Source organism: Procambarus clarkii, chromosome 69 (genome assembly GCF_040958095.1).
Source record: "Procambarus clarkii isolate CNS0578487 chromosome 69, FALCON_Pclarkii_2.0, whole genome shotgun sequence".
NCBI lineage: Eukaryota > Metazoa > Arthropoda > Malacostraca > Decapoda > Cambaridae > Procambarus > Procambarus clarkii.
Window position 1 is genome coordinate 18,011,151 of NC_091218.1, and position 27,229 is coordinate 18,038,379.

The 27,229-nt window shown below is 45.5% G+C and overlaps 3 protein-coding genes and 1 long non-coding RNA gene across 6 annotated transcripts in view; 3 read left to right on the forward strand and 1 right to left on the reverse strand.

Moving 5' to 3' along the window:
• Positions 1 to 6,101, forward strand: part of unc-5 — a 321,941-nt gene extending 315,840 nt beyond the window's left edge. For both annotated transcript variants that reach the window (XM_069311103.1, XM_069311104.1), the window contains 2 exons: positions 166 to 328; positions 2,456 to 6,101. In XM_069311103.1, coding sequence (XP_069167204.1) covers positions 166 to 328; positions 2,456 to 2,627 — 335 coding nt within the window. In that variant the 3' untranslated portion in view covers positions 2,628 to 6,101. The remainder of the gene's footprint in view (positions 1 to 165; positions 329 to 2,455) is intronic.
• Positions 6,102 to 9,172: 3,071 nt separating this feature from the next.
• Positions 9,173 to 14,780, forward strand: LOC123772306 (uncharacterized). Of its 2 annotated transcripts, none has more exons than XM_045765396.2 (5): positions 9,173 to 9,318; positions 13,680 to 13,857; positions 14,016 to 14,140; positions 14,283 to 14,381; positions 14,581 to 14,780. In XM_045765396.2, exons 2-5 carry the CDS (start codon positions 13,681 to 13,683, stop codon positions 14,642 to 14,644), a joined length of 465 nt encoding a protein of 154 aa, XP_045621352.2. In that variant the 5' UTR covers positions 9,173 to 9,318; position 13,680; the 3' UTR covers positions 14,645 to 14,780. The 2 variants fall into 2 exon arrangements, with proteins under 2 accessions (XP_045621352.2, XP_069167206.1); XM_069311105.1 differs by lacking the exon at positions 9,173 to 9,318 and adding an exon at positions 13,202 to 13,342.
• On the forward strand, positions 11,963 to 12,346 carry LOC138355869 (uncharacterized). Its single transcript, XM_069311412.1, has one exon. The coding sequence runs from the start codon at positions 11,963 to 11,965 to the stop codon at positions 12,344 to 12,346; it is 384 nt and encodes a 127-aa protein (XP_069167513.1).
• A 767-nt stretch (positions 14,781 to 15,547) lies between the features above and the next one.
• LOC123772131 (uncharacterized) lies at positions 15,548 to 24,662 on the reverse strand. Its single transcript, XR_006774622.2, has 2 exons — positions 22,797 to 24,662; positions 15,548 to 15,710 (listed from the first exon to the last, which is right to left on the reverse strand). It is a non-coding gene; the product is annotated as an uncharacterized lncRNA (long non-coding RNA).
• Between the last annotated feature and the right edge of the window lie 2,567 nt (positions 24,663 to 27,229).

Sequence of the window (27,229 nt, forward strand, 5' to 3'; positions counted from 1 at the left end):
TGTTTATCACATTTTGATAATTTTCATTTGGTAGAGCCCTTATTTCTAGTGTATTCTACTCTAAGCAAATGCTGCCCCTATTAAGAATATTGATAACTATACTATTTGCAAACCTCTTATTTATTAAAAAAACAAATTTCATTACATACCAAATTTCTGCAACAGTGACATCAAGCAGCGGGTGTTCATCGTTGGTGGAGTTGACACCAGAACCTGGTGCCTTCCGCCTTCCTCAACGCCTCCGCTGGGAACTCTGTCGCTGTCTTGACCCACCAAATGCAAGAGGGAATGACTGGCGAATGCTGGCTGCCAGACTTAATGTGGATAGGTAGGGCAAACTCCATTGGTGTTTGTAAATTATTACAGTATTAGTATACAAATGTATATACACTTACTTAATATAAAGACATCTCTAAAAGCAGAGCATATAATTCTGGACCCATTCCATATTCAAGAGAAGTTTAAATTTTGAAACATTACCTTTTTGGGTTAATCATCTAACTAGCTGGGGTACATGACATTGCTAAGGGTGAGGGGAGGCCTCATCTTCACTACCCAGGCACCGCTTGCTACTCTAATCTACAAACCATCAACACCACTATATGCCACTGTCACTACATATTACATACACACATTTATGAACCTAAACACGAGCTCGGCACCATGTTGCAACTAGGTTTTCGTAATTTTGGGGGTCTCTCAACATCTAATTATGATTCAGAAAATAACGAATGCTAGATTCTCGGTGAGAATCTAGTCTAATAATAAGCAAGATTTGAATACTGTATGGTGTAAGTTGTCATTTCATGCAAGTGGGGAAAGGGATGGAGGGTTGATTCAGACCTGCCTAGGTCCATTCCCCTGACAACCACAAATCGCCCTGCAGAGTTTTAAGAGGCTAGTCCCAAGCACCTGGTCTTCAACTATGGACAGAATCACACCCATTTTTATAGATTTTACATATCCTTTCCGAAATCATTCAAAATCATTCTAAAAGCACACAGAATTGTTTAAATACAGTATATCAAAAACAGTATCAAAATTTGCAGGCTATAACAAATCAGATACTGTGTCATGTCCCACTCTGCTTCTCTCACTATATTACTCACTAGTTTATTCCTACCTAACTTATGGTATTTGTACATTGGGTATTACATACAATGTAAAGCACATCAAATCAATTTATTCTCAGCAAAATTCAAATTTGGCAGCCTGACACCTGAGTGGACAGTGCTCAGGGTTCGTAGTCCTAAGGGTCCGGGTTCGAAATCCGGTGGAGGCAGAAACAAATGGGCAGAGTTTCTTTCACCCTAATGTTAGGGTGCATTAGGGTGAAATAATTTCACCTAGCAGTAAATAGGTACCTGGAAGTTAGACATCTGCTACAGGCTGCTTCCTGGGAATGTGTGTGTGTGTGAAAATTAGGATCAAGGACTTGGCCAAAATGCTATGCGTGCTAGTGGCTGTACAAGAATGTAAAAACTCTTGTATATTTATAAATACAATACAATACAACATCAGAACTTTTACAAATTCTATGTTTAGACAACACACAACTCTCCAATTCCCAGAACATACTGAACATACACTCAATACACTCTGATCTGATCTTGTGCTCTTTGCACTTGCAAGGTTCCTTACCTCAATACTAACCCTGACTTTAAATATTTCTAGATATAATAAATAAATATATGTCACACAAAATATTGTTGACATTCCCAGAGTCTAATAAAATCTATGGAAACACACCATGAGAATAAAGGCACATGGAACACCATTGAAGTAAAGAATTTCTCAACCTTTACACTTTTAAAATTAATTCAAATAAACACCTAATTTCATCACAATAGCAAACTGCTCTACTTGATACCAAACTATGCACACCGGTAAATCACCAATATCACCAATAACCTTATTGCCACTACTTAGACTTGTACAGTGTTATATAATTTTTATACTAATTACTTAATAAATATGTCTTAGTTTTGATTAATTTAAAATCTACCACCCTATCTTACCTTGAACTATAGTAGTAACCCTGTTGCTATACCAACCTTAAATTTCAAATCTGTGCATTCTCAATGAATACCTCATTCACTAGCTTTAAATACTTTACGTTTACTATACAATTTGAATGTCAGCCTCCAATATTTTGATTACTTTAAGACTTGCCTGAACTCCTATGACTGTTTCTCCACAAGAATATGAATAATAGAAAATTTTTGTACAAATCCATTGTTCTCATGCTTAAAAAGAAATGATAAGTTTTAAATCGCTATCTGAACACTGATAAATATTCCTCTTGATCACTTAGTCCATCCAAAATCCTGCATATTTTGTCAATACATTGTATTAACAGCTTGTGTACTAAATATACCCTGTCTTTATAAGTCTTAATAGCCTTTTGTTTAGTTTTAAAATTTATCATAAATAATTTAATTTGCCATAATTCCAGGTACTTGAACTACTTTGCTTGTAAGCCAAGCCCCACTGAACACATCTTGGACCTGTGGGAGGCACGCCACAGGGAGCCCAATGCCCTTACTGATCTCCTCAATGTTCTTCGGGTCATGGGTAGACCAGATGCTGCCCACGTCCTTGAAAGTCACGCTGGTGCCTGGATATGAGCTGTATTGCCTCTTAACATGTGCAATGCCTAGTTCAGACATGCTGTACCTATTTTGTTTCAGACAAGACCCATACCCCCTCGGGATGGGCCTGTGGATGTATAATGTGCTATTCGCCTTCTTATGTCCCCACAATGTGCAATTCTTGTGAATACAGTATCGACACTCGAGACATCAGTAGCTCCTTGAACCTAAAAGTTTGCTAGTGATACAAGCTCTTTCCAAGGAAATACTGCGTGTGTGTGTGTGTATATATATAATATATATATATATATATATATATATATATATATATATATATATATATATATATATATATATATATATATATATATATATATAATATATATATAATATATATATAATATATATAATATATATAATATAGTAACAGAGATGGATGTGGTTAAGAGCCAGTTTTGACACTGATGGTATATGAACCAATACAATGGTGATTACAGTTGTGTTCGGATCTGTGCCGGAATTTTTGCACGACATGAAAACTTTTCATTTAAAATTCACAACACCAACAAGTGTCAGTTGCTCTGACCACTACATGTATATGGTAAAGGATGGTCATGATTAAAAGTGCCAGTACAGGAGTCAATGTAAACACATGAACATTGCTCTCCCTTACCTCTTTGTGGTTCAGAGGAAGCTTTGAGAGCATGATGGATGCATTATATTCATCAGTGTGACAGTGCAGTGGGGCAAGATTGAGGTGGCCTAGACCACGTGCCATAGTCTGTAGAACAATCACCACAGAAGATGTTTAACTTCAGAAAAGCATGATAGTTGACAATACCACGAGCTTTCTGACCTTGTGTGTAGATTAGAAGATGACGACCATGTAGCAGCTACACTATACATGTACTAAGTGTTCAGACAGTTCGTCCATGTTTGTTTAGAGTATCATGCCTAATAGATGTTACCTCTAAGATATTTATAGCTCTATGCCACAGGTGCATGCCCAGTGAGACAGACCTCGTCTGCATTGTTGCGATCTACATGGTCGACATACTGTACTTGGTTTTGTACATATAAATTTAGTTCTAATGCGGATTAAGAGATCTGCTTTATAGTACGATTTTGTGTCATGGAAGATGTTGTATAGTTTATTTATTTACAATTGTGTGATATTGCCATAAACTGTAGTGTAAGAGACTATAAGAGTGTACTGGTATTGACATTCGGGTGTGTTGGCATGCGTACATGTGACTACCATAAGCTGTGACGGTTATGCTCTGAGACAGTCAAGAGCCAGCAGTTACAACTTGTGAATAAAGTGCTTGGTACACTAAAATACACACATAGGAGGAGGGAATCCCAGTACAGTCTCAATCGAAATCCAAGTGCATTAACCACAAATTGCCCCCTTGGTAGACTGCTTGGGGAGACGTGGAGTGACACAGGTGAATAAATATAAGGGTCTATCATTAATAACTATTTGTTGTACAGAAGCACTTCTGAAGTTTCATCTAGTCCTTGCAGAAATTTGAAAAATTTCAAGGAGACTCGTTCACCTTGTGTCATGATGTGCCTGCCAGTAGACCCCAAGGGTGGACCTACCCATGACTTGTGTAATGAGGTCATGCTCCACGACTCTTGTACGAGTGTCTCTTAGGACAGTAACATCAAGAAGATAGTGGCCACTTTTGTTACTGCTTTGAAGGATTTGCAGAGACAAATGGATGACGATGACCTGTGTGAGATATACAGCCTCAAGATACAGTAGCCTCAAACCTTCACTATATAAGCTCGCTTCTGCTGGTACAAGACCACTGCTGCTGAACTTGCAGTATTTCACACGATTAAAGTATGTGATGATTGCAGTTTATGAGTAGCATTTGTGCTTTGTACAGTTGGTACAAGAGCACCAACAGTGATATATTATTTTCTGTGGTAGTTGAGGCAGTTCTGACCCCCCCAGAGGCACCTCGTTACGGGAGGCACCACAGCCCTCATACGCCTTCGCATCGTCCTCGCTCACTCACTCTGGATTATATAGTCCTCCATGTAGTCATTTGCTAGTAACTTCAGAATCCAGTTTAGTAATTAGTGAATATAAAAAACAAATCACTGTGCATGTGGTATGGAAAATGTCGAGAGCCACCCTGTAAGCATGATGCTGCTTGTGTGTACTGGCAGAGAGGTCAGGGCTAGGGAGAGTGAAAGGGCCATGTGGAGGGCATGTATGCGGTGGACGGTGTCATCCCGCCGTCCAGCTATGCAGCAGCCCACTATGCACACCAGCTGTACATTGCTTCATGTTTTGTACATTATTAGAGATGAGCAGTTTCTCAGGATAACCTGTTAAAAAGTATTGTAAATTATATCAGCAGTGTCTGAGGAGTAATCGGATAAACAACCTTTGTGTTATGTCAGCCATTTGGTAGTATTTTTTGTGGTAGCAGTGTTGTATGATGTGACACTGGGTACTGAACAAAAAATAGCAAAGTAGCTCTCTTAGTGTTCCTATTACTATGTTATGAGCACTGTTGAAATATTTTTTGTTAATTCTAAATTAGATTTTGCTCTGGGTACCAAAGATTCTTTCCTTTGTATAAACTGCCATTGATCATATGGTGCAAAGGCTGTTCACTGATCACAAATGTGATTGATCTGATGAATGTGAATTAGCCAATCACAAGTAGCTAAGGCTTTGTGTTTATAAAGACTAACCAATCAGGAATGTTTGAAGATTCGATCCACTGATCAATCAGCTGCCTTATTACAAGAATGTGCAGGAAAGCCTCTTTGCATGTTGAGAGCAAGATGGTCTTCCTAGTTTCTTTCAGTATAAGCAAAAATCCTAACCCAAAAACCATTACACTTGAAGGCAACACATTTGATACAGTCAAAGATTTCCATGTTGTTTATATGAATTTTCTATGTACAGAGTTAGAGATGAGCTTTTTGTAAATAGTCTTCCTTGGAGTCTCAGAGAATAACTTAAGAAAAATGTTATAATCTTTAATTAGACGTCACCTGGTTGGAGTAGTTAGGCCACCAGATGTTCCTCCTCTATTGGACACTAAATCCTTTTTGTAAGTCACATTACACTTCGCTCAATAACAAATTAAATGGTAGTATTTTCTGAATATCATGATACAAGTTGTTCATTTGAGGCCATTCACTCACCAGAGTTACTTATTTGGGGCTGTACTTTTTAATCTTTGGATAGTGTGTAGTTCACTTTCTTTAATTACTGTACTCTGGTACACAACACAAACTGAACATGTCATACTGTTTTGAGTTATATCTTGCATTCATGGATTTTTGAGCTATTGCTCTTGTTAACCATCTCAGGGTTTCTTCAGCCCTATGAGCGAAGTGTAGCGAGACCTCCTTCCTCACACCACATTCCCCCTGTCCCACGTTGGTGCTTCCACTGCGACCTGCGCCGTTCTTCCGTGAGACTCCAGTGAAGGAAGAAGCCATATATTCAGAGACAATAAAGGCGATTTTGATGTAGTTTGTGTTTTATTTATAACCCTACTAGATGGGGCACCCGGTTATGACCAGATCCCTTTCAAACACATTCTTACAGGCCTGCCTGCCTGCTTCCCTCACATTCTCCCTATCACTTAACACATACACTCCCCATCACCTCTCACACACCCTCCCTATCACTTCCCACACATGCTCCCTATCACCTCCCACACATCTTCCCAGGTGTCTCCAATCCCCTCCCCCACAACCTTTCCTGTCTCCTATACACATCCACCCAATTTTCCCCAAACACACTCCCTTCCCATAAATCCCACAAGTTTCTTGTCTCCACTTCCAACAGTTTAACTCTCCATGTTTCTACACCTCCATGTGGTTCCTTGTTTTCCCAGTCTATCCTTCCGTGATTGAAGTCCTTCATGATGAGCAGATTATCTTGTGTAACTTTAGTATCACCTCCAACTCACTACCACAACACAACTACCTCACTTCTCTGTAATCACAGATGGGTAAGCCCATTTACAACCACAACATGGCCACAACACTGCTACAATCACTTGACTGACAGTTGAGAGGCGGGATCAAAGAGACAGAGCTCAACCCCCGCAAATACAACTAGGTGAGTATAAAAGCAACCATTACAGCATGCTTAGAGCCTCAACACGACTACAACCAACATAGCTACCACAGCTGCAAACACACACCAGAGCCCACCCTCAGGATGGCTACAACCACAATTAAATTATTACAAAAAAGTACAAGATGATGAGTAGGCAGGACATAAAGGGCCAGACACCTCTGCCAGTCACCGATAGGCAAGTATCCACACAGCTATAACTACCCTGGCCCTAAGAATCTCAACAATCATTATCTTGCATGTGTCTGACCAGTTCTGGAACATGAGGCGCCAGCATGGATCTGTCCTCTCGTTAAACTAAGTAATTATTAAAAGAAGGCACCAAGCTGGGAAGGCTATGTAGCACTTGTTAAACTATGCGAAGGTTTAGAGGAATGCTACAAGTCTAGTCCCAGAGCTGAGAAGTATGAGCTATGAGGAAAGTGTTAAACATCACATTGGGAAAAGAAACAGGAGAGATATATGTTAGCCATTGAAATCTGTCCTCTGGATACCATAGTACTTATGTCACATAATGCTCATTGTGTCTATGATGCTAATGTTCACACTTTCCCTGCTAACTGATAGATTTACAGTTATTAGCTATCACCAGGCCCCAACGCTTCCTCACGTCCCATAGTACCCATCCCATCGCTGTAGACACCAGAATAGTCTATTTGATAAATTTTAATAATTGTAATTTCCATTCCCTCTTCTGGTGTAAGAGTTACGTTCCATTTTCCATCCTATTCGAATATCACGGATCAGCTACACCCTATTGAAGGCTCGTAGTTTTGTTTTGAGAAATCTTGGTGCTTCTCAGTAGATTATAATAAGCACTATAAATTATTACATAATTTATTACATGATTTCGCTAAACAACCTTATATACAATAGTGTAAGCTTTGAAAATCTTAGACAATGAATTGTAGAACCGTCTCGTTGGAATATCTGTGGGGTACGCTACTGCAAACAGGATGGATATAGGGTCCACAACAAGTCACAAATCAAATCAAATGTTTATTCAGGTAAAAGTACTGTACATACAAGATGAGTTACAAACGTAATGTTGGATTTCAAGATAGAGCTAGTCCAAAAAATAGGTATGGGGTCCACTACCACCAGTTGGGTGGGTATGGGGTTCACTACTGCCCACAGGATAGGTATGGGGCTCACCACCACCCTCGGGATAGGTATGGGGTCCACTACCGCACACAGGTGGGTGGTAGCGGACTCCATACTCATCCAACAGTTGGCAGTAGACCCCATTAACATCCTGCAGGTGGTAGTGGACACCATACCCATCCTACGGGTGGTAGTGGACTCCATACTCATCCTATGGGTGGTAATGGACCCCATACTCATCCTACGGGTGGTAATGGACCCCATACTCATCCCAAGGGTGGTAGTGGACCCTCATAAACATCTTACAGGTGGTAGTGGACCCCATACCCATCCTACGGGTGGTAGTGGACCCCCATACTCATCCTACGGGTGGTAATGGACCCCATACTCATCCCAAGGGTGGTAGTGGACCCCATAATCATCCCAAGGGTGGTAGTGGACCCAATACTCATCCCAAGGGTGGTAGTGGACCCCATACTCATCCCAAGGGTGATAGTGACCCCATATACATCGAGTGACAAGTTGTGGACCCTATATGCATCCAGAGGATACACTAACAGTGTTGAAGGTAGCAATGTTCAGTGAACAGGTTCCCAAGTAGGATGACTTGAGAGGCATCAACATCAGAGGCTGGTGTTACGTGACAGACTTGACGTGGTGAGAGGCAATGTCATGTTATTTTATCCCGTCGTTGTAGATGTTCTTTAGTACCTCGAGACGGTCTTTGCCTTCCTTACTGTCTGGCTGTGGTCGTCTGAGGTGGAGGTTACGATACGACAGTTATAAGCTTATAAATATAAATATGTTCACACTTCAATGAGTTAAAATCACTCAATTTGTCATTAACGAGCAATATCTTAAGTCAATTGAAAGCAAATATTAAAATATCATCCAGTGTTGTGTTAGGAACTTTGAGTTATTGGGTTTCTTAGTCTGTTATTGCATATATTGTATATTGTAGTTGTCGAGCGGCCATTAACAGTTCTTGACTGACGGACGATTATTAATTCACTGCAGATTCTATTGCAAATGTTGCTCTGTTCTGTTGCAATATATACAATATAATGTTGTATTTCGTTCGTGAATTAGATTTTGAAATGAACAACTTCAAGCATTCAAGCTGGGGATCATTATTGGTTCATTAGAGTCTCGTTCGTATTTGTGGAAGTGAAGGAGTGGTTGTTGGCCATTGTTAATTGACACTTCAGACTCGCAAGATGTTAACCAATGGGGGTGAATGTTAGTGTGAATGTCAACCAATCAGCGGCCGGGTTGGGTTGGCTTCTGGATATAAAAGGGAGGATGAGCCAAAAAGCACTTCAGTGTTGTTTTACCTCACTTTTGGTATACAGTTCAGCTTCGTCTCTTGATGGTGAAGAACCCCCCCCCCCCCCCTTCTATAGTTCAGTAAAACTGAACTATAGAAGGATTTTTTCTTGGTACAAAGAGAGCACAGAAAATCTGGACCTGTCAAAACAGAAACGGATCACAAATAAAGAGGCAAGTCAGTGATTTTCATGTCTGATCACAAGAGGCGGTAACAATAGTGAAACACACACAGCCCCCTCAACCCAGGGCTTTAACGTAGAGATGCACCCATACGGTAACAAACAACAAAGACCTAACACAAGGGCAAATAACAAAGAATACAGAGGAGAAACACCTCCACTTGATAACTCAACAGTATCCTTAGCACCATATTACCCTAGAAACACTGAAATACACCTCACAAACACCAGGAACATCTAATCAAGCCCAGACACAAGACAAAAAGAACACAAGCACAGAATCAAGGCCCTATTTTTGACCATGGCCTGGTAGATGATCTGTCCACACAATCACCTGAGGCATGGGAAAACCTAACAAAAGCACTAAAAAGAGTAGACATTGCCCCACCTCTAGAAACCCTACCCAACATATGGGCAGAGGAGAGTCTGGGAAGGAGCAGGCGAAAAAATATTAAGACCTTCCTTTCTCAAAACCAGACATCCTCCACCCTGACTCAGAGATCACACAGAATCAGGGGAATACTCACAAGCGAACGAAAATACATAGAAATAGACCTAACAGAGGGAGACATTAAAGCAGCAGACATGTTGAAAAGATTTTTTTCAACCTTAGACCACCTCAAGGAAAGACTAAGGCAACTCCAATGGACGGCAAACTGGGATAAAACCCCAGCTTTCCTGACCCAAGCTCCAACCTTTCCATTCTTTTCAACTGACCTACCAATACCACCAGGAATGGAAACAGTCCTTTTACGAAAAACATGCAAGGGAATCTGCAGCAGTATACACCCTTTTGCTCAAAGGTTCAATAGCTAGAGCATACGAAAATAGAAACCCTAGTAACATGCATGCTGGGTGAGGGGTTTAGCTATGAAAGGATAGGTGCCATACTTTGGACAGCCTATAATAAACGGACAAAATCGACATGCTATACACAACCCCAACCATTCTCAGGACAAATCCTGATCAGGGCCAACAAAAAAACACCATATAGAGTTTAAAACACCCCCTTAGATAAGTACATACGAAGACTTAAGAAAAGAAATATGACATTATAGCCCCAGGGGGGAGACTCATTGAAGAAAGTTATCCAAAAACATCAGTATGGGATATGACACCCGACACTGATGACTCGCTAACAAAACCCTTGCCCATCCAGCAAGAGGAACACGGTGAACCTACACCTCCGGAACAACAAACTAGAACACAAAAAAGGAACCCAAACAGTAGAAAGAGTTAACCCTGAAACAGACAAACACAGAATAGACCCAACCAGAAACGCAGGGAGAACAGCACTAACAGACAAAACCCTCACACAGTGAGAGGAACAACAATAAAAACGGGAACACAAATAGGAACAGTAGATATACAAACAACCGCTCACAAAGTAGGGGAAGGCCCGGAGTGGCGGACAGAAGCCGCCCTCACAACTCACAGACGAGTTAGCAACTCACCCCTAAGAGACCAAGCACCCCCCCCCCCCAAAAAAAAAAGAGCGGGAGAGGGTGGCAAAATGGAGGGAAGCCAAACACAGGGAAAGGATGGAAAACGAGAAAACAGGAACGAGTCAGGAGCTCGGTAGTCTCAGAGGTGAAAATCTCTAGAGACGAGTGGGACCTACTCTGGAAAGGTCTTTCCTTTGTCCCAGGTCCCCCACCCAGGCATAAACGCCTGGCAATAGTAGAGGAGACACTAGGAACACTAGAGAACCTCATAAATAACACCTGGTCAACGCTTAGGACCACAGGACCACTACAAAAGGACACCACAGGGTATAGGGGGAATGATGAACACAGAACCCTTTCCTGGAAATACATGAACCCTCCCCAGATAAAACAGAACCCTTTCAGACTAAACGGCCTAAGTAGTCAGCTGAATCTCCTGACAGACTCTCTAAAAGCACAGGTGCTGGAACGGAGACCCTACAACCTTAAAGAGCTCCGACTAGCGTTACGCAACCTCTGCGAAAGAAGAGATATTGTAATAAAACGGGCAGATAAAGGGGGCTCAGTAGTCCTGCGGGAAAGGAAAAACTACAAAGAAATGGGGAGGCATCTGGGTGACACCTCAACTTATAAACCTATAGCAAATGGACAAACAGCGCTGACTAATGCCCAAAAAAGAAGCAGGAGTCTGATCCTGTCATTTTTCTACAATGGAGGAGGAAAAGGCTTAATGAAAGCATCAGCTAGGGACATCTTTCTAGCTTTCGACTCGGAATTACCAAATCTATACCTGCTACCAAAAATACACAAAGGTAAAGATCCAGTAACAGGAACTTGGCCGGGTCGCCCGGTACTTAGTGGTTGCAGAGCACCAACAAAACCAATAGACAAAATGTACAGCCTTGTTGAACCCCTTACTCCCCCTCTTGAAAGAAAGACTAATAGACACGACGAATCTTCTTAGGAGATTAAATAAAACAAATGAGGAACGGGGTCCAGTACCTAACGAAGCAATCCTTTTCTTCCCTTGACATAGTTTCCCTTTACCCTAGCATTCCCCAGCGAGAACCAGCCACACTAGTTGCAGACTTCTTTGATAGGAATGCCTTTAAAGTGGGGAGGGAACTAAGAAAGGCGGGAATCTTCAGGCCACCTTCTAAAGAGCTCCTAACGGAAGCAATCCTACACGTCATGCGCGACACGATACTAACATTTGAGGAGAAAGCCTATAGGCAAATCAAGGGAACAGCAATAGGGGCTTCAAGCAGTGTAGCAATAGCCGAAATCTTTGTGCACGAAGTCTTTGAGTCCCAGAGAATAAGCCTACAGAAAGGACCGAACCTATATTTTCGGTATATAGACGACATTTTTGGAGTAATGGTAGGTGGAATGGAGGAACTAGACAACTTTTACAGTTGGGCGAACGGGGTGCACCCCAACCTGAAGTTCACACTAGAAAAAGGACAGAGGGAGCTTAATTTTCTGGATACAACAATATACATTGATCCAGTCACCCGACGCCTGGAGACAAAGGCATATTACAAACCTACAAATCTCCATATGTACCTCCAATAGGATTCAAACCACCCAAGAAAACAGACTCCTTACCATACTCTCTGGGTCTACGCCTAAAAAGAATAAATAGTTCCCAAGACACCCTGAAAGAACAACTTGAAGATCTTCGGAATTTCTTTAGAGACGGATTACCCTGAAAAAACTCGAAAGGACGAAAAAGAAGCTGGAAGCCATAACAAGAGAACAGGCGTTGGCAAGTAAGCAGACACAAAACAAGGAAAGGGATATACTAATCTCAACCTTTTTCCAAGGCCTGGAGTTACCTCTCAGAAAAACAATGGACTCGCTATGGGCTTGGATGGACGAACGTTTTGGCGATCACCCATCATGGGAAAGATACCCAAAGGAACCACCAATGATAGCCTGGAAGCGAAAAAAGTCCTTGAGAGACAAACTGGTCTCGGCAAAACTCGGAAAAATTACAACATAGCAAAGCGGAACAAATTAGAAAAATGTAGCTAAGGTAGTTAAAAACCCATTAGCACCGAGCGCTACCTAGGGATAGAACAGAAAAGGCAGATAATCTCCGGACACGAGGTCGGGTTGAGACCCATCAAGAATCGAACCCAAACCCCCCCAACCCCCCTCTAACCCCCCTCTAACCCCCCCCTCTAACCCCCCCCCCCCACTAGTCATGCGAGTGGTTAGCCTTAACTTCTGGCCTTCAACCTTAAATTCGGTGACATTACAAATTTCCCGTCTTGTATATATTAATCGTAAAACTGCCTTAAAGTAGAGTAGCATTTCGGTCGTTTTGTATCATTTCGGTGTAATTGTGAAGGTCTTGTATAACAACCTAACGAAATAATTCGTCCTGATCATTGCACTTTAACTATAATTAACTACCGGTTCGTAATGTTGCAATTATCAGCCCCCCCCCTCCGGGGGTCCACACAAGGTAGTAAAGCTTGACAAACGCGACTTTAGTAAAATTCAGGTGCTAGTCTCCGGACACTTCCTCCACAGTGGATTGATCAAGCTGTTCGGAAAGTTTTGGTAATATATAGCCTTGCACGTAGACTGTTCATTCGTTACCTAGTGTAATGTTTACACTGGTCTACCTTCAACAGAATAGGGTTTTACTTTAGTACAAGTAAACGGACTCTTCTTAGTAGTCACTTAGTACAAAGATGAAACGTTAAGGCTTCTTGTATACGGGTTTTTGCTTGGCAAAAACTTTAGTTTCGCTTGTCGACTACAAATTTAACGTAACTCGACGTAAAAATTTTTAAATATAATTTTTACCTTGCCTTTTTAACCATTCTTGTACAAGGGTTGTCTAAATGCACCCATTTGTGCATACATTGTTATGTATGCATACATTACTTTGCAGAATGCTTCTGTTTAGTGTGTGGGGGTGGGGTCGTCTCCGAAGACCATTACATGGCCCTAGATTGCTCCTGCTGGTTCAGTCGTCTTCACCAGCTTTTCCATTTAAGATGCCCCAGCTTAAGTTTTTGCCTGCAAGGCAAACTCCACAAATTCCATTTTGTGGAATACCTAGTAACATGGTAAGTAAATTATTATGGTTTGATTTGGTTAAACTCGCTACTGGTGTGATCTCTGCTACTAAATGTGCCAAGTACCCAAGGTGTCGGTTAGACTCCTCAGCATGGCTTTTGTCCCCTTTTAGTGAATTTAGATTAACTTAATTTTCAAATGGTTTCAGATTTCTCATGGGGCCGCGAACACTTGTACAGCTGGGATAAAGCCAACTGTAACTGCTAGCCTTGCTACTAGTTTCCAGCTAATAAGGAGGATAAGGACGCTTAATGAAGAGCATTATCGCCAGAAGTGAGTTTACTTTTTATGTCTTTAACATGGCTATAAATTACTGAAATATATTTGCACTGAATTCTAAACATGGTCATCCTGCTGGACTAAGATTTACTATATGGGGGGTAAAAAATGTCTTAAACTACTTTATATTTGTTAGGTGGGATCCAGTTGCTGTGGACAACAGCAACGCGAGGCAGAGGACCTGGAGGCGGTCATCCTGGTACACTTCGTCCTTCACCAGCTGCTCTCACACTGGGTCAGTATGGCTGGTTTTATTTTATTCACTTGTCAAACTCAAATTGCCATAATATACGGTGTTTGGTAGGTCTTAAGTACAGGTTACTCTAAGGTAAACAGCTGTAAAGGTCTGTTAACTTATTAAAGATGCAAGAAATCTTATTTTAAGGAATACTGTATAATAGTTCACATGTTAATTCTTCCCTTCCCGTCCTCAGGTTCGGGCGACCACAGCCAGACAGAGGAAGCAACGAAGACTTCGGTTCTGAAGAACGTTCATAACGACGGCATAGCGACAAGACATTGCCTATCACCTCGTAAAGTCTGTGAGACCAGCCTTAGATGTATTTTTTTTTTTGCCATAAAATGGCATAGTTTACTGAATGGTGAAGTTGTAAAATATTAAAATTTAAACTAGCTCATCTTTTTCTTGAATACCTTAGCCAGGTCTTTTTAATTCTTCGTGTCTACACTTGCCACTAAGGACCTGAAGTGTCGTTAGGGTTTTTAATTAATAAAACCTTAACTCGTCAGTTAAGAAAACTATGAAGTGCTCGTGATTTAAATAGCTTGACATTCGATCAATGCAGCAGGGGGGGGGGGTTGAGTACCCCCTCCAGACCAGTGTAGGTGAATTACTTGTAAAACCTGGCTGTGGCACTATTTTTGTGCATAGCTTTGATAAATAAGAGGCAATAGAACAATGAAGTTTAAGAACTAAATTCGTTATTCAAACTATTCCTATTTATGTAATTTACTGGTTTATCCATCTGGATTTCTGTATCAAAGAATGTTGGATTTTGAGGTAATAAAGATATAAGACCTTTTGTAATACTACGTTAATATCGTAGTCTGGTTGTCCTACTGAGCGAGTAGTGACTTTATGCTGCCAAGTCTTGCTAAGAGTTAAAGAGTGCTTACCACCCGTAATGTAAAGTCTGTGGCATTACTAAATAAAAGATAAGAGGAAGGTATTGTATGGGGAGGGGAAAGTAATTATCAACGGCGGCACCAAGGCGGAGGGTTTAAGACAATCTAGGTTTGAACTAAATTCTGTTGTCTGAACACCTCCAAATTCTTTCCGATCATCAGGGTTCAGGATAGCAGCATCTAACATCCTTAGACCGGGCTGAAAAAGTGCCAAGCATTACAAACGTTTAAATAAAGTAGAATAAAATGCCAGTGTTTAAGGTAGTAATTTATTATTGAAATTTAGTCGCCGAGAGACATCATCAGAAGAGCTCTTAAATCAGACTAAAGTAATGACATAGTCCATCTTATTCCGACGTTGTACATACTCAGTCCAGCGACTGAACGTCTTCTCTTCAGCGGCTGTAGCTGGCCGGACCTGAGGAAGAGTGAGTAAACATTAGGAATGTCGGGTTTAAAATGGTTAATATTGCACAACTTTTTATTGTTACGTAAATGCAATAATAAACCTGTTAGATACTAGAAACCTTCACTATCGCCCACAGGATATGGGTATAGGGTGGACTAGTCACTACGAGCGGTGGCGGGTAATTGACCTGCCCGCCCATCCTGTGAGAGGCGACAGACCCCCACACCCGTCCTGTGGGAGGCGACAGACCCCCACACCCGCCCTGTGGGTACCCATAGACCCCCACACCCGCCCTGTGGATACCCATAGACCCCCCACACCCGCCCTGTGGGTACCCATAGACCCCCCTCACCCGCCCTGCGGGTGGCCATAGACCCCCACACCCGCCCTGCGGGTGTGGGGGTCTACGACCACCCACAGGGCGGGTGTGGAGGTCTACGACCACCCACAGGGCGGGTGTGGAGGTCTACGACCACGCACAGGGCGGGTGTGGAGGTCTACGACCACGCACAGGACGGGTGTGGAGGTCTACGACCACCCACAGGGCGGGTGTGGGGGTCTATGGCCACCCAAAGGGCGGGTGTGGAGGTCTACGACCACCCACAGGGCGGGTGTGGGGACCTATTACCACGCACAGGACGGGTGTGGAGGTCTACGACCACCCACAGGGCGGGTGTGGAGGTCTACGACCACGCACAGGACGGGTGTGGAGGTCTACGACCACCCACAGGGCGGGTGTGGAGGTCTACGACCACGCACAGGACGGGTATGGAGGTCTACGACCACCCACAGGGCGGGTGTGGAGGTCTACGACCACGCACAGGACGGGTGTGGAGGTCTACGACCGCGCACAGGGCGGGTGTGGAGGTCTACGACCACGCACAGGGCGGGTGTGGGGACCTATTACCACGCACAGGACGGGTGTGGAGGTCTACGACCACCCACAGGACGGGTGTGGGGACCTATTACCACGCACAGGACGGGTGTGGCGGTCTACGACCACCCACAGGGCGGGTGTGGAGGTCTACGACCACGCACAGGACGGGTGTGGAGGTCTACGACCACCCACAGGGCGGGTGTGGAGGTCTACGACCACGCACAGGACGGGTGTGGAGGTCTACGACCACCCACAGGGCGGGTGTGGAGGTCTACGACCACGCACAGGGCGGGTGTGGAGGTCTACGACCACCCACAGGACGGGTGTGGAGGTCTACGACCACCCACAGGACGAGTGTGGGGGACCTATTATCACTCACAGGGCGGGTGAGGAGGTCTACGACCACCCACAGGACGGGTGTGGGGGACCTATTATCACTCAGGGCGGGTGTGGAGGTCTACGACCACGCACAGGACGGGTGTGGAGGTCTACGACCACCCACAGGGCGGGTGTGGAGGTCTACGACCACGCACAGGTGTGGAGGTCTACGACCACATACAGGACGGGTGTGGAGGTCTACGACCACCCACAGGGCGGGTGTGGGGACCTATTACCACGCACAGGACGGGTGTGGAGGTCTACGACCACCCACAGGGCGGGTGTGGGGACCTATTACCACCCACAGGGCGGGTGTGGAGGTCTACGACCACGCACAGGACGGGTGTGGAGGTCTACGACCACGCACAGGACGGGTGTGGGGGACCTATTACCACTCACAGGGCGGGTGTGGAGGTCTACGACCACCCACAGGGCGGGTGTGGGGACCTATTACCACGCACAGGACGGGTGTGGAGGTCTACGACCACCCACAGGACGGGTGTGGAGGTCTACGACCACCCACAGGACGGGTGTGGAGGTCTACGACCACCCACAGGGCGGGTGTGGGGACCTATTACCACGCACAGGACGGGTGTGGAGGTCTACGACCACCCACAGGACGGGTGTGGAGGTCTACGACCACCCACAGGACGGGTGTGGAGGTCTACGACCACCCACAGGACGGGTGTGGAGGTCTACGACCACCCACAGGACGGGTGTGGAGGTCTACGACCACCCACAGGACGGGTGTGGAGGTCTACGACCACCCACAGGACGGGTGTGGAGGTCTACGACCACCCACAGGACGGGTGTGGAGGTCTACGACCACCCACAGGACGGGTGTGGAGGTCTACGACCACCCACAGGACGGGTGTGGAGGTCTACGACCACCCACAGGACGGGTGTGGAGGTCTACGACCACCCACAGGACGGGTGTGGAGGTCTACGACCACCCACAGGACGGGTGTGGAGGTCTACGACCACCCACAGGACGGGTGTGGAGGTCTACGACCACCCACAGGACGGGTGTGGAGGTCTACGACCACCCACAGGACGGGTGTGGAGGTCTACGACCACCCACAGGACGGGTGTGGAGGTCTACGACCACCCACAGGACGGGTGTGGAGGTCTACGACCACCCACAGGACGGGTGTGGAGGTCTACGACCACCCACAGGACGGGTGTGGAGGTCTACGACCACCCACAGGACGGGTGTGGAGGTCTACGACCACCCACAGGACGGGTGTGGAGGTCTACGACCACCCACAGGACGGGTGTGGAGGTCTACGACCACCCACAGGACGGGTGTGGAGGTCTACGACCACCCACAGGACGGGTGTGGAGGTCTACGACCACCCACAGGACGGGTGTGGAGGTCTACGACCACCCACAGGACGGGTGTGGAGGTCTACGACCACCCACAGGACGGGTGTGGAGGTCTACGACCACCCACAGGACGGGTGTGGAGGTCTACGACCACCCACAGGACGGGTGTGGAGGTCTACGACCACCCACAGGACGGGTGTGGAGGTCTACGACCACCCACAGGACGGGTGTGGAGGTCTACGACCACCCACAGGACGGGTGTGGAGGTCTACGACCACCCACAGGACGGGTGTGGAGGTCTACGACCACCCACAGGACGGGTGTGGAGGTCTACGACCACCCACAGGACGGGTGTGGAGGTCTACGACCACCCACAGGACGGGTGTGGAGGTCTACGACCACCCACAGGACGGGTGTGGAGGTCTACGACCACCCACAGGACGGGTGTGGAGGTCTACGACCACCCACAGGACGGGTGTGGAGGTCTACGACCACCCACAGGACGGGTGTGGAGGTCTACGACCACCCACAGGACGGGTGTGGAGGTCTACGACCACCCACAGGACGGGTGTGGAGGTCTACGACCACCCACAGGACGGGTGTGGAGGTCTACGACCACCCACAGGACGGGTGTGGAGGTCTACGACCACCCACAGGACGGGTGTGGAGGTCTACGACCACCCACAGGACGGGTGTGGAGGTCTACGACCACCCACAGGACGGGTGTGGAGGTCTACGACCACCCACAGGACGGGTGTGGAGGTCTACGACCACCCACAGGACGGGTGTGGAGGTCTACGACCACCCACAGGACGGGTGTGGAGGTCTACGACCACCCACAGGACGGGTGTGGAGGTCTACGACCACCCACAGGACGGGTGTGGAGGTCTACGACCACCCACAGGACGGGTGTGGAGGTCTACGACCACCCACAGGACGGGTGTGGAGGTCTACGACCACCCACAGGACGGGTGTGGAGGTCTACGACCACCCACAGGACGGGTGTGGAGGTCTACGACCACCCACAGGACGGGTGTGGAGGTCTACGACCACCCACAGGACGGGTGTGGAGGTCTACGACCACCCACAGGACGGGTGTGGAGGTCTACGACCACCCACAGGACGGGTGTGGAGGTCTACGACCACCCACAGGACGGGTGTGGAGGTCTACGACCACCCACAGGACGGGTGTGGAGGTCTACGACCACCCACAGGACGGGTGTGGGGACCTATTACCACGCACAGGACGGGTGTGGGGACCTATTACCACGCACAGGACGGGTGTGGGGACCTATTACCACGCACAGGACGGGTGTGGGGACCTATTACCACGCACAGGACGGGTGTGGGGGCCTATTACCACGCACAGGACGGGTGTGGGGGCCTATTACCACGCACAGGACGGGTGTGGGGACCTATTATAACGCACAGGACGGGTGTGGGGGCCTATTACCACGCACAGGACGGGTGTGGCGGTCTACGACCACCCACAGGACGGGTGTGGGGACCTATTACCACCCACAGGGCGGGTGTGGGGACCTATTACCACCCACAGGGCGGGTGTGGGGACCTATTACCACCCACAGGACGGGTGTGGATGTCTACGACCACCCACAGGACGGGTGTGGATGTCTACGACCACCCACAGGACGGGTGTGGAGGTCTACGACCACCCACAGGACGGGTGTGGAGGTCTACGACCACCCACAGGACGGGTGTGGAGGTCTACGACCACCCACAGGACGGGTGTGGAGGTCTACGACCACCCACAGGACGGGTGTGGAGGACTACGACCACCCACAGGACGGGTGTGGAGGTCTACGACCACCCACAGGACGGGTGTGGAGGTCTACGACCACCCACAGGACGGGTGTGGAGGTCTACGACCACCCACAGGACGGGTGTGGAGGTCTACGACCACCCACAGGACGGGTGTGGAGGTCTACGACCACCCACAGGACGGGTGTGGAGGTCTACGACCACCCACAGGACGGGTGTGGAGGTCTACGACCACCCACAGGATGGGTGTGGGGGCCTATTACCACGCACAGGACGGGTGTGGGGACCTATTACCACGCACAGGACGGGTGTGGGGGCCTATTACCACGCACAGGACGGGTGTGGGGGCCTATTACCACGCACAGGACGGGTGTGGGGACCTATTACCACTCACAGGACGGGTGTGGGGGCCTATTACCACGCACAGGACGGGTGTGGGGACCTATTACCACGCACAGGACGGGTGTGGGGACCTATTACCACGCACAGGACGGGTGTGGGGACCTATTACCACGCACAGGACGGGTGTGGGGACCTATTACCACGCACAGGACGGGTGTGGGGGCCTATTACCACGCACAGGACGGGTGTGGGGACCTATTACCACGCACAGGACGGGTGTGGGGACCTATTACCACGCACAGGACGGGTGTGGGGACCTATTACCACGCACAGGACGGGTGTGGGGACCTATTACCACGCACAGGACGGGTGTGGGGACCTATTACCACCCACAGGATGGGTGTCTTGTGGGTTGACCCCATACCCCAGCCCATGAGCTATAGTTGACCCCATACTCCAGCCCGTTAGCTATAGTAGACCCCATACCCCAGCCCGTTAGCTATAGTAGACCCCATACCCCAGCCCGTGGGCTATAGTTGACCCCATACCCCAGCCCATGAGCTATAGTTGACCCCATACTCCAGCCCGTTAGCTATAATAGACCCCATACCCCAGCCCGTGGGCTATAGTAGACCCCATACCCCAGCCCGTTAGCTATAATAGACCCCATACCCCAGCCCGTTAGCTATAATAGACCCCATACCCCAGCCCGTTAGCTATAATAGACCCCATACCCCAGCCCGTTAGCTATAATAGACCCCATACCCCAGCCCGTTAGCTATAATAGACCCCATACCCCAGCCCGTTAGCTATAATAGACCCCATACCCCAGCCCGTTAGCTATAATAGACCCCATACCCCAGCCCGTTAGCTATAATAGACCCCATACCCCAGCCCGTTAGCTATAATAGACCCAATACCCCAGCCCATGAGCTATAGTTGACCCCATACCCCAGCCCGTGAGCTATAGTAGACCCCGATACCCCATACCCCAGTGTGTAAATATATAACAATCGTGTAACTAGCTTCGACAAATAAAATCTATAAAACGCGTTCTCTAACGAATTAAAAAGTTGTTCAGCCTATGCCTTATTAAAAAATAAAACCAAAAACTACCTACTTTCATCATCATAGTTTCCTACCAAGTGCTTTAAACTCGCACTGCATCTTGTGCTACCCACAAGATTTATAGGGAGCTGAGCGGACAGCACGCTGGACTTGTGATCCTGTGGTCCTGGGTTCGATCCCAGGCGCCGGCGAGAAACAATGGGCAGAGTTTCTTTCACCCTATGCCCCTGTTACCTAGCAGTAAAATAGGTACCTGGGTGTTAGTCAGCTGTCACGGGCTGCTTCCTTGGGGTGGAGGCCTTGTCGAGGACCGGGCCGCGGGGACACTAAAGCCCCGAAATCATCTCAAGATAACCCACTCCCCAAAATATATGCGCCAAAGCCATTCAACTTCACCTTTGTAATCACTGCTATCAACCTTTATCATCGTTATGTTGAACGCAAATTTTACTACAATGTACCCGTTAATATTCTTCAAATTTTGCTGCAAATTACCTACTAAAAATTATCTGTTAGATCAAGTACCTGCCTGACACGCTATGCGTTTAAGTGGCTTTGTAACAATGTAAAAACATCAATGCTCTGTACTCTGATAACCCCAATGTACCTTCTTGTATATAAAAATATTGCTTACATTATAATGAGGCGCCAATTGAAATATATACAGATAATAATTCATGGAAAAATTATTATAATTTACTGAGAACTACCAAGATTTCTCAAAACAAAACTTCGAGTCTTCAATTGGATGCAGCCGATCCATATTCAAACAGGATGGAAAATATTACGCAAATTTCACACCAGAAGTGGAACTGGAAAATTACAATTATCATTAACAAGTTTGAACAAACTATTCGGGCGAGGGGACGAGTATTATGGTACGTGAGGAACTGTCAATCTACCACAGGGAAACTATGAATATTAGCAGCATAGGAACTACGAGCATTACATGACATAAGCACTATAGTACCCTCAAGAGAGGTTGGATTTTTCGGGAAACAAACGTCCTCGCGGCCCGGTCTCCGAGTAGACCTCAGCCAGAGTGCTTTTTGAACTTGTGGACTGAGCTTTTTCTGGTGGTGGTTCGGTCTTTACTCTCTTGACAGTTATTCTTTGGGTTCCGTTCGTTACGAAATTACAGATCTATCTTCCTACTTTCCCACTAATTCCTTTTGTATACAATAACTGACAAACGGAAGCCATTTATACATAACAACCCAAGCCTAGTGACGAAGGAATAACAATGTGTTTATATATATAGTTATCGCGCCTAACCCTAAACTATGCAGTACACCCCCTTATTAATAGTAAAAGCTAAAATTTACCTTAGTACGTTAATAAGAAGTGACTGTCCATACACCATTTAAACCCAACAAAAGAAATATCAAATGGCTTAGCTGGCCAAGAGAGGAGGAAGCAGCAGGCCCGCCACCACCAAGGCCTCGGGCCACACTGATGTCTCGCCTTGTCTTCCATTCAACGAAAATGTCAGCCAAGGTGGTAGTTACCGTTAAATAGTTACCTCAACTACTATTGGCAGTTTTAGTTAACCAATTAATCAAGAATTAATATATAATTCATTAGTAAAGTAGCCATACACTTAAAAGATTATTATAATCTTTGTAAAGAACAATCTTAGGAAATGTTTAACAATGCACGCATTGGAATTGTCCTTTTGCAGTTCATTAGTCTTGATATTTTTTCTGTTTACTCATATATATACGTCCTATCTCCATAGATAAAGGAGGAATTGTGTATTGTGTATTTTACCTCAATAAACTTATTTCAATTTCAATCTTCATAGTACATTTTACGGGCTATTCATGCCCGTGCCACCTCTTGGGTGGTTTAATCTTTATCAATCTTCATAGTACACACAACTTGCTGATCACTCCTCCAGTACTAAGGTCGTTCATGTTAATCATGAGAGGGAACAGGCACTTCTAAAATGAGTCATCCTTCACTCCATTTATGCGGACCTTTTTCATCTATGCGCTCTGATTTTCATCAGTTATAATAAAATTCGTTAAATATTACTACATAATAAAAAATTATCATAACTCGTTATTGTCCACGAGGGAAATTAAAATGACTTCAATATACTGAGCCGAAGGATTGAAAACTCAAAATGCATTGATCACATTCATTGTGATCAGTGCCAGTGTAATATGTTGGTCTATGAGGTTCCAGTTTAAAATATAAACAAATCCTATTCTCTTCTTAATTCGCATAGCTTTACAATAGTACTGTAAAATCAAATATACAAGATCAGCTGACCGACATTAAAATTACATTCACAAACTAATGAACAGTTTTGTTGAAATATCGAGTTAAGCCGCAGTTAATATATTCAAATGAATTTTGAATATATTCGATTTCTTAATATTCAAACCATCCCTTTGAAGGGATCATCAGGTTCTAAATCCGTCAGACTTAAGACTATGCCACTCGGCTCTCATATAAATTTATCAATTGAGGGTATACCCCCCCCCTCTTGCTGTTGAACATGATCAATTACATTAATAAGGGACCCCGCTAAATATAGACCAAAGGGCTTGCTGCGGTCATCCCTATATGAAACTGGATAAAATATCTCCATATTAAAGTTACAAAAGCGTATAAATTGGATTTAACAAGATTTATGCGTATAATTTCCTGGGAGCTCATCAATGTTTCCAAACGGCAATGAACGTACCCACTCTATTACGACGGGGATAATTTAGCAGCGAGCAAATCTCCTTATAGACTATATAATCGCAGATAAAAGCTGGTTAACGAGCAGTAAAGCAATACCCTTGACGCTTTATGGAGGAAGCATTAAAGCTAGACACACGGCGCTCGACAACACCAGAGGAAGATTAATAACAAGTTGACGGAGTACGTAGTAAGGCACACTACTATGATAACAATACATGTATAGTAGACAGGCTAGGAGACGTGGAGGACAGACAGAAGGCGGGGTATATTATCAGCCATAAGTCTGATGTAAATTCCGGCTGCAGTAGAAGCAAATTAGCCCAACCACTTGGGTAATTCCATTCCATTCATGCCTCTGTTCACCTATCTTTTACCTAGGAGGTAAAAAGACAGCAAATTACACACAGAAATCACAATAGCGTGATGTATCAAATGAACAAATCCACAAGGGCCGTGACGAGGATTCGAACCTACGTCCGAGAGCATCCCAGACGCTGCCCTAATCGACTGAGCTATGACACGGTCAAAAGAGTTGAAGCCAAAAGTTCTACTGAACTTACTTGGATCCTGCAGCCTCTCCGAGACACAAACCAGAGTTTTGCACAACTCTCCCATGCACTCGAGCTATGTCAATAGGTCAATAGCTCGAGTGCATGGGGGGAGTTGTGTAAAACCCTGGTTTCTCTCTTGGAGAGGCGGCAGGATCCAAGTAAGTTCAGTAGAACTTCTAGTTTCAACTCTTTTTGACCATGTCGTAGCTCAGTCGATTAAGGCAGAGTCTGGGATAGGTTCGAATCCTCATCACGGCCCTTGTGGATTTGTACACAGCAAATCATTTTAAACTCATTATACGTTTCTATTTTCTGTTTAAAATCAAAACACAAGGAACATAGTTTTACAGGAAATGCATTAGTTGCTATTTTGTATTCAAAAAGTTTTACAGTAAGCTCAAATGTCAAAACTTGATACAAAATTAAGTTTTTATTATTTTAATTTTAAACAAAATGAAAAAAAAAAGCAGCAACATGCATCTGATGCATGAATTTCTTTCGAGCATCTGATATTCCTTCATCCTTTGCAATTTTATCATGATTTTTTTCTTTTATGTCCTCTGTGCTGCTTGTATTTTGTATTAATATAATTTTTGAACCAACTCGGTTGCTACATGTTCAATCCGTTTGAACCGATTCATACTCATTTTGCCCATTTTTTCATACATTTTTTTCAAACGGCTGAATCAAATGAAAACCGTTTCCAGATCTATACTACTTTTCTGTAAACATGTGGATAAAAAGTAAGCAAGTAATTATCAAAGATGATGTGGATAAAAAAATGTCTAGCACTTTACTCCAGGATATAAGTATTATAAGTATATACTCCAGGATATAAGTATTATAAGTATATACTCCAGGATATAAGTATATTTCCAGTATTCCCTTGGCCTCAGCATGCTGCTTAAGAGTAGTTATTCTCTGTTGACCAGACCACACACTAGGTGGTGAAGGGACGATGACGTTTCGGTCCGTCCTGGACCATTCTCAAGTCAATTGTGATGAAGGAACAGGAGGATCAATAAATAGGCAAGAGAGGTGAGGAGCAAGGCAAAAGGTACGAACAATAAGGTTAGTTATTCTCTCACCAGCTTGATCAATTCTGCAAAACTGCCTCCATTGCTGACTTTCTGGACGCCCATATAGTATCAAAGTTTCTTTAGTCAGTGCAAAAGATTTGATCTGATTGCATTGTTCTTCATTTAGTACTTACTAAAAGATGATGTAAACTGCCAGAAAAAAGGTCGTAAGTAATTACCAAAAGAAGGCACCAAACCGGGAAGGCTATATAGCACCATCAAATGTGCAGAATAATCAGAGGGTGCTAAATATCACCAAGGATGCCAATACGAGAACAAACACATAAGGCGAACGACATCAAAAGTATCCAATTCACCAAGAATTCTATTGAGGGACAAGCGACCACGAGGGACGGTCGGAAAACAAGACACACGCTCGTCCTGGAAGTCAGGATATTCAACAAGGATATGCACGATTTCTGATATGCGTAATTTCTGTGTGCATACTAAATAAGATCAGGATCAGTAAAATCAGGGTTAGGGGGCATGGATAAACTTAGCAAGGGAGTAGGAGGACGGACAGGGTCCAGAGCCGGAGGAAGTAGTGGAGAGGGGCGGTCAAGGGAATCAGGGGAAAAGGGGGGTTGGGGCAGAAACATGAGAGCGTACCTCAGCTAGGGCAGCAACTGGGAGAGAATCGAGGGCTAAAGAAACCTCCATATCTGGGACGGGGGCTCGACCACTGAAATGGGAGGGGATGCAGTGAAAGAGTTGGAGTGTGGGGAAGAAAGCAATGCCTTCTTACCTGCTGGGAAGGAAGGAGAGGAGCCAGGCTTATGTTTGATTTAAAGAGACAGGTGTGCCAGCAGCAATGCACTGGGTGACAATCTCCAGTCTCAACAGGAGAAGAAAAAGGGAGCGGTTCACATGAAGATTGTTGGGAGGATGATGGACAACAGCCTGGACAGACAAGCGGTATGGAGGGCCAAGAGACGGGGAAGGGCTGGGAAGAAGGATCGTGAGGAAACAGGAAAGAAGACACAGAAGATATGGCAGACTGGAAAGGAAGGAGGGGAAACCACCAGATGGAGAACCAGGAGGACAACCCCTTAGTTCAGAATGCAAAGGAGCAGGGTAGGAGGCAGTGAACATGTCCAGATCCAGGACCTGGAAATGGTTGTGAGACTGAGAAAGAAGGGAAAGGCGAAGAGAGGAAGAAAGCAATGCACTAGCATAAGATATGCCAGCGAAAGAGGAGAGACTTGGCGTCTCGCTTCAGGAAAGGACAAACAACCGTGGTGCTTTAAATTGAGGATGGCTTCCTCAAATTTGTAGTGTATACACGTGCGGGAGAAGGTAGGGTGGGCATCACTGCAATTGAGGCAGTGAGCCTGGGAAGAAGAGCACTCTGTCTCAGTGACCAGAGTCCCCACACATGGGCATAGAGACAATGCACTTGTGCATTTGAGAGCACCATGCCTAAATTTCCAG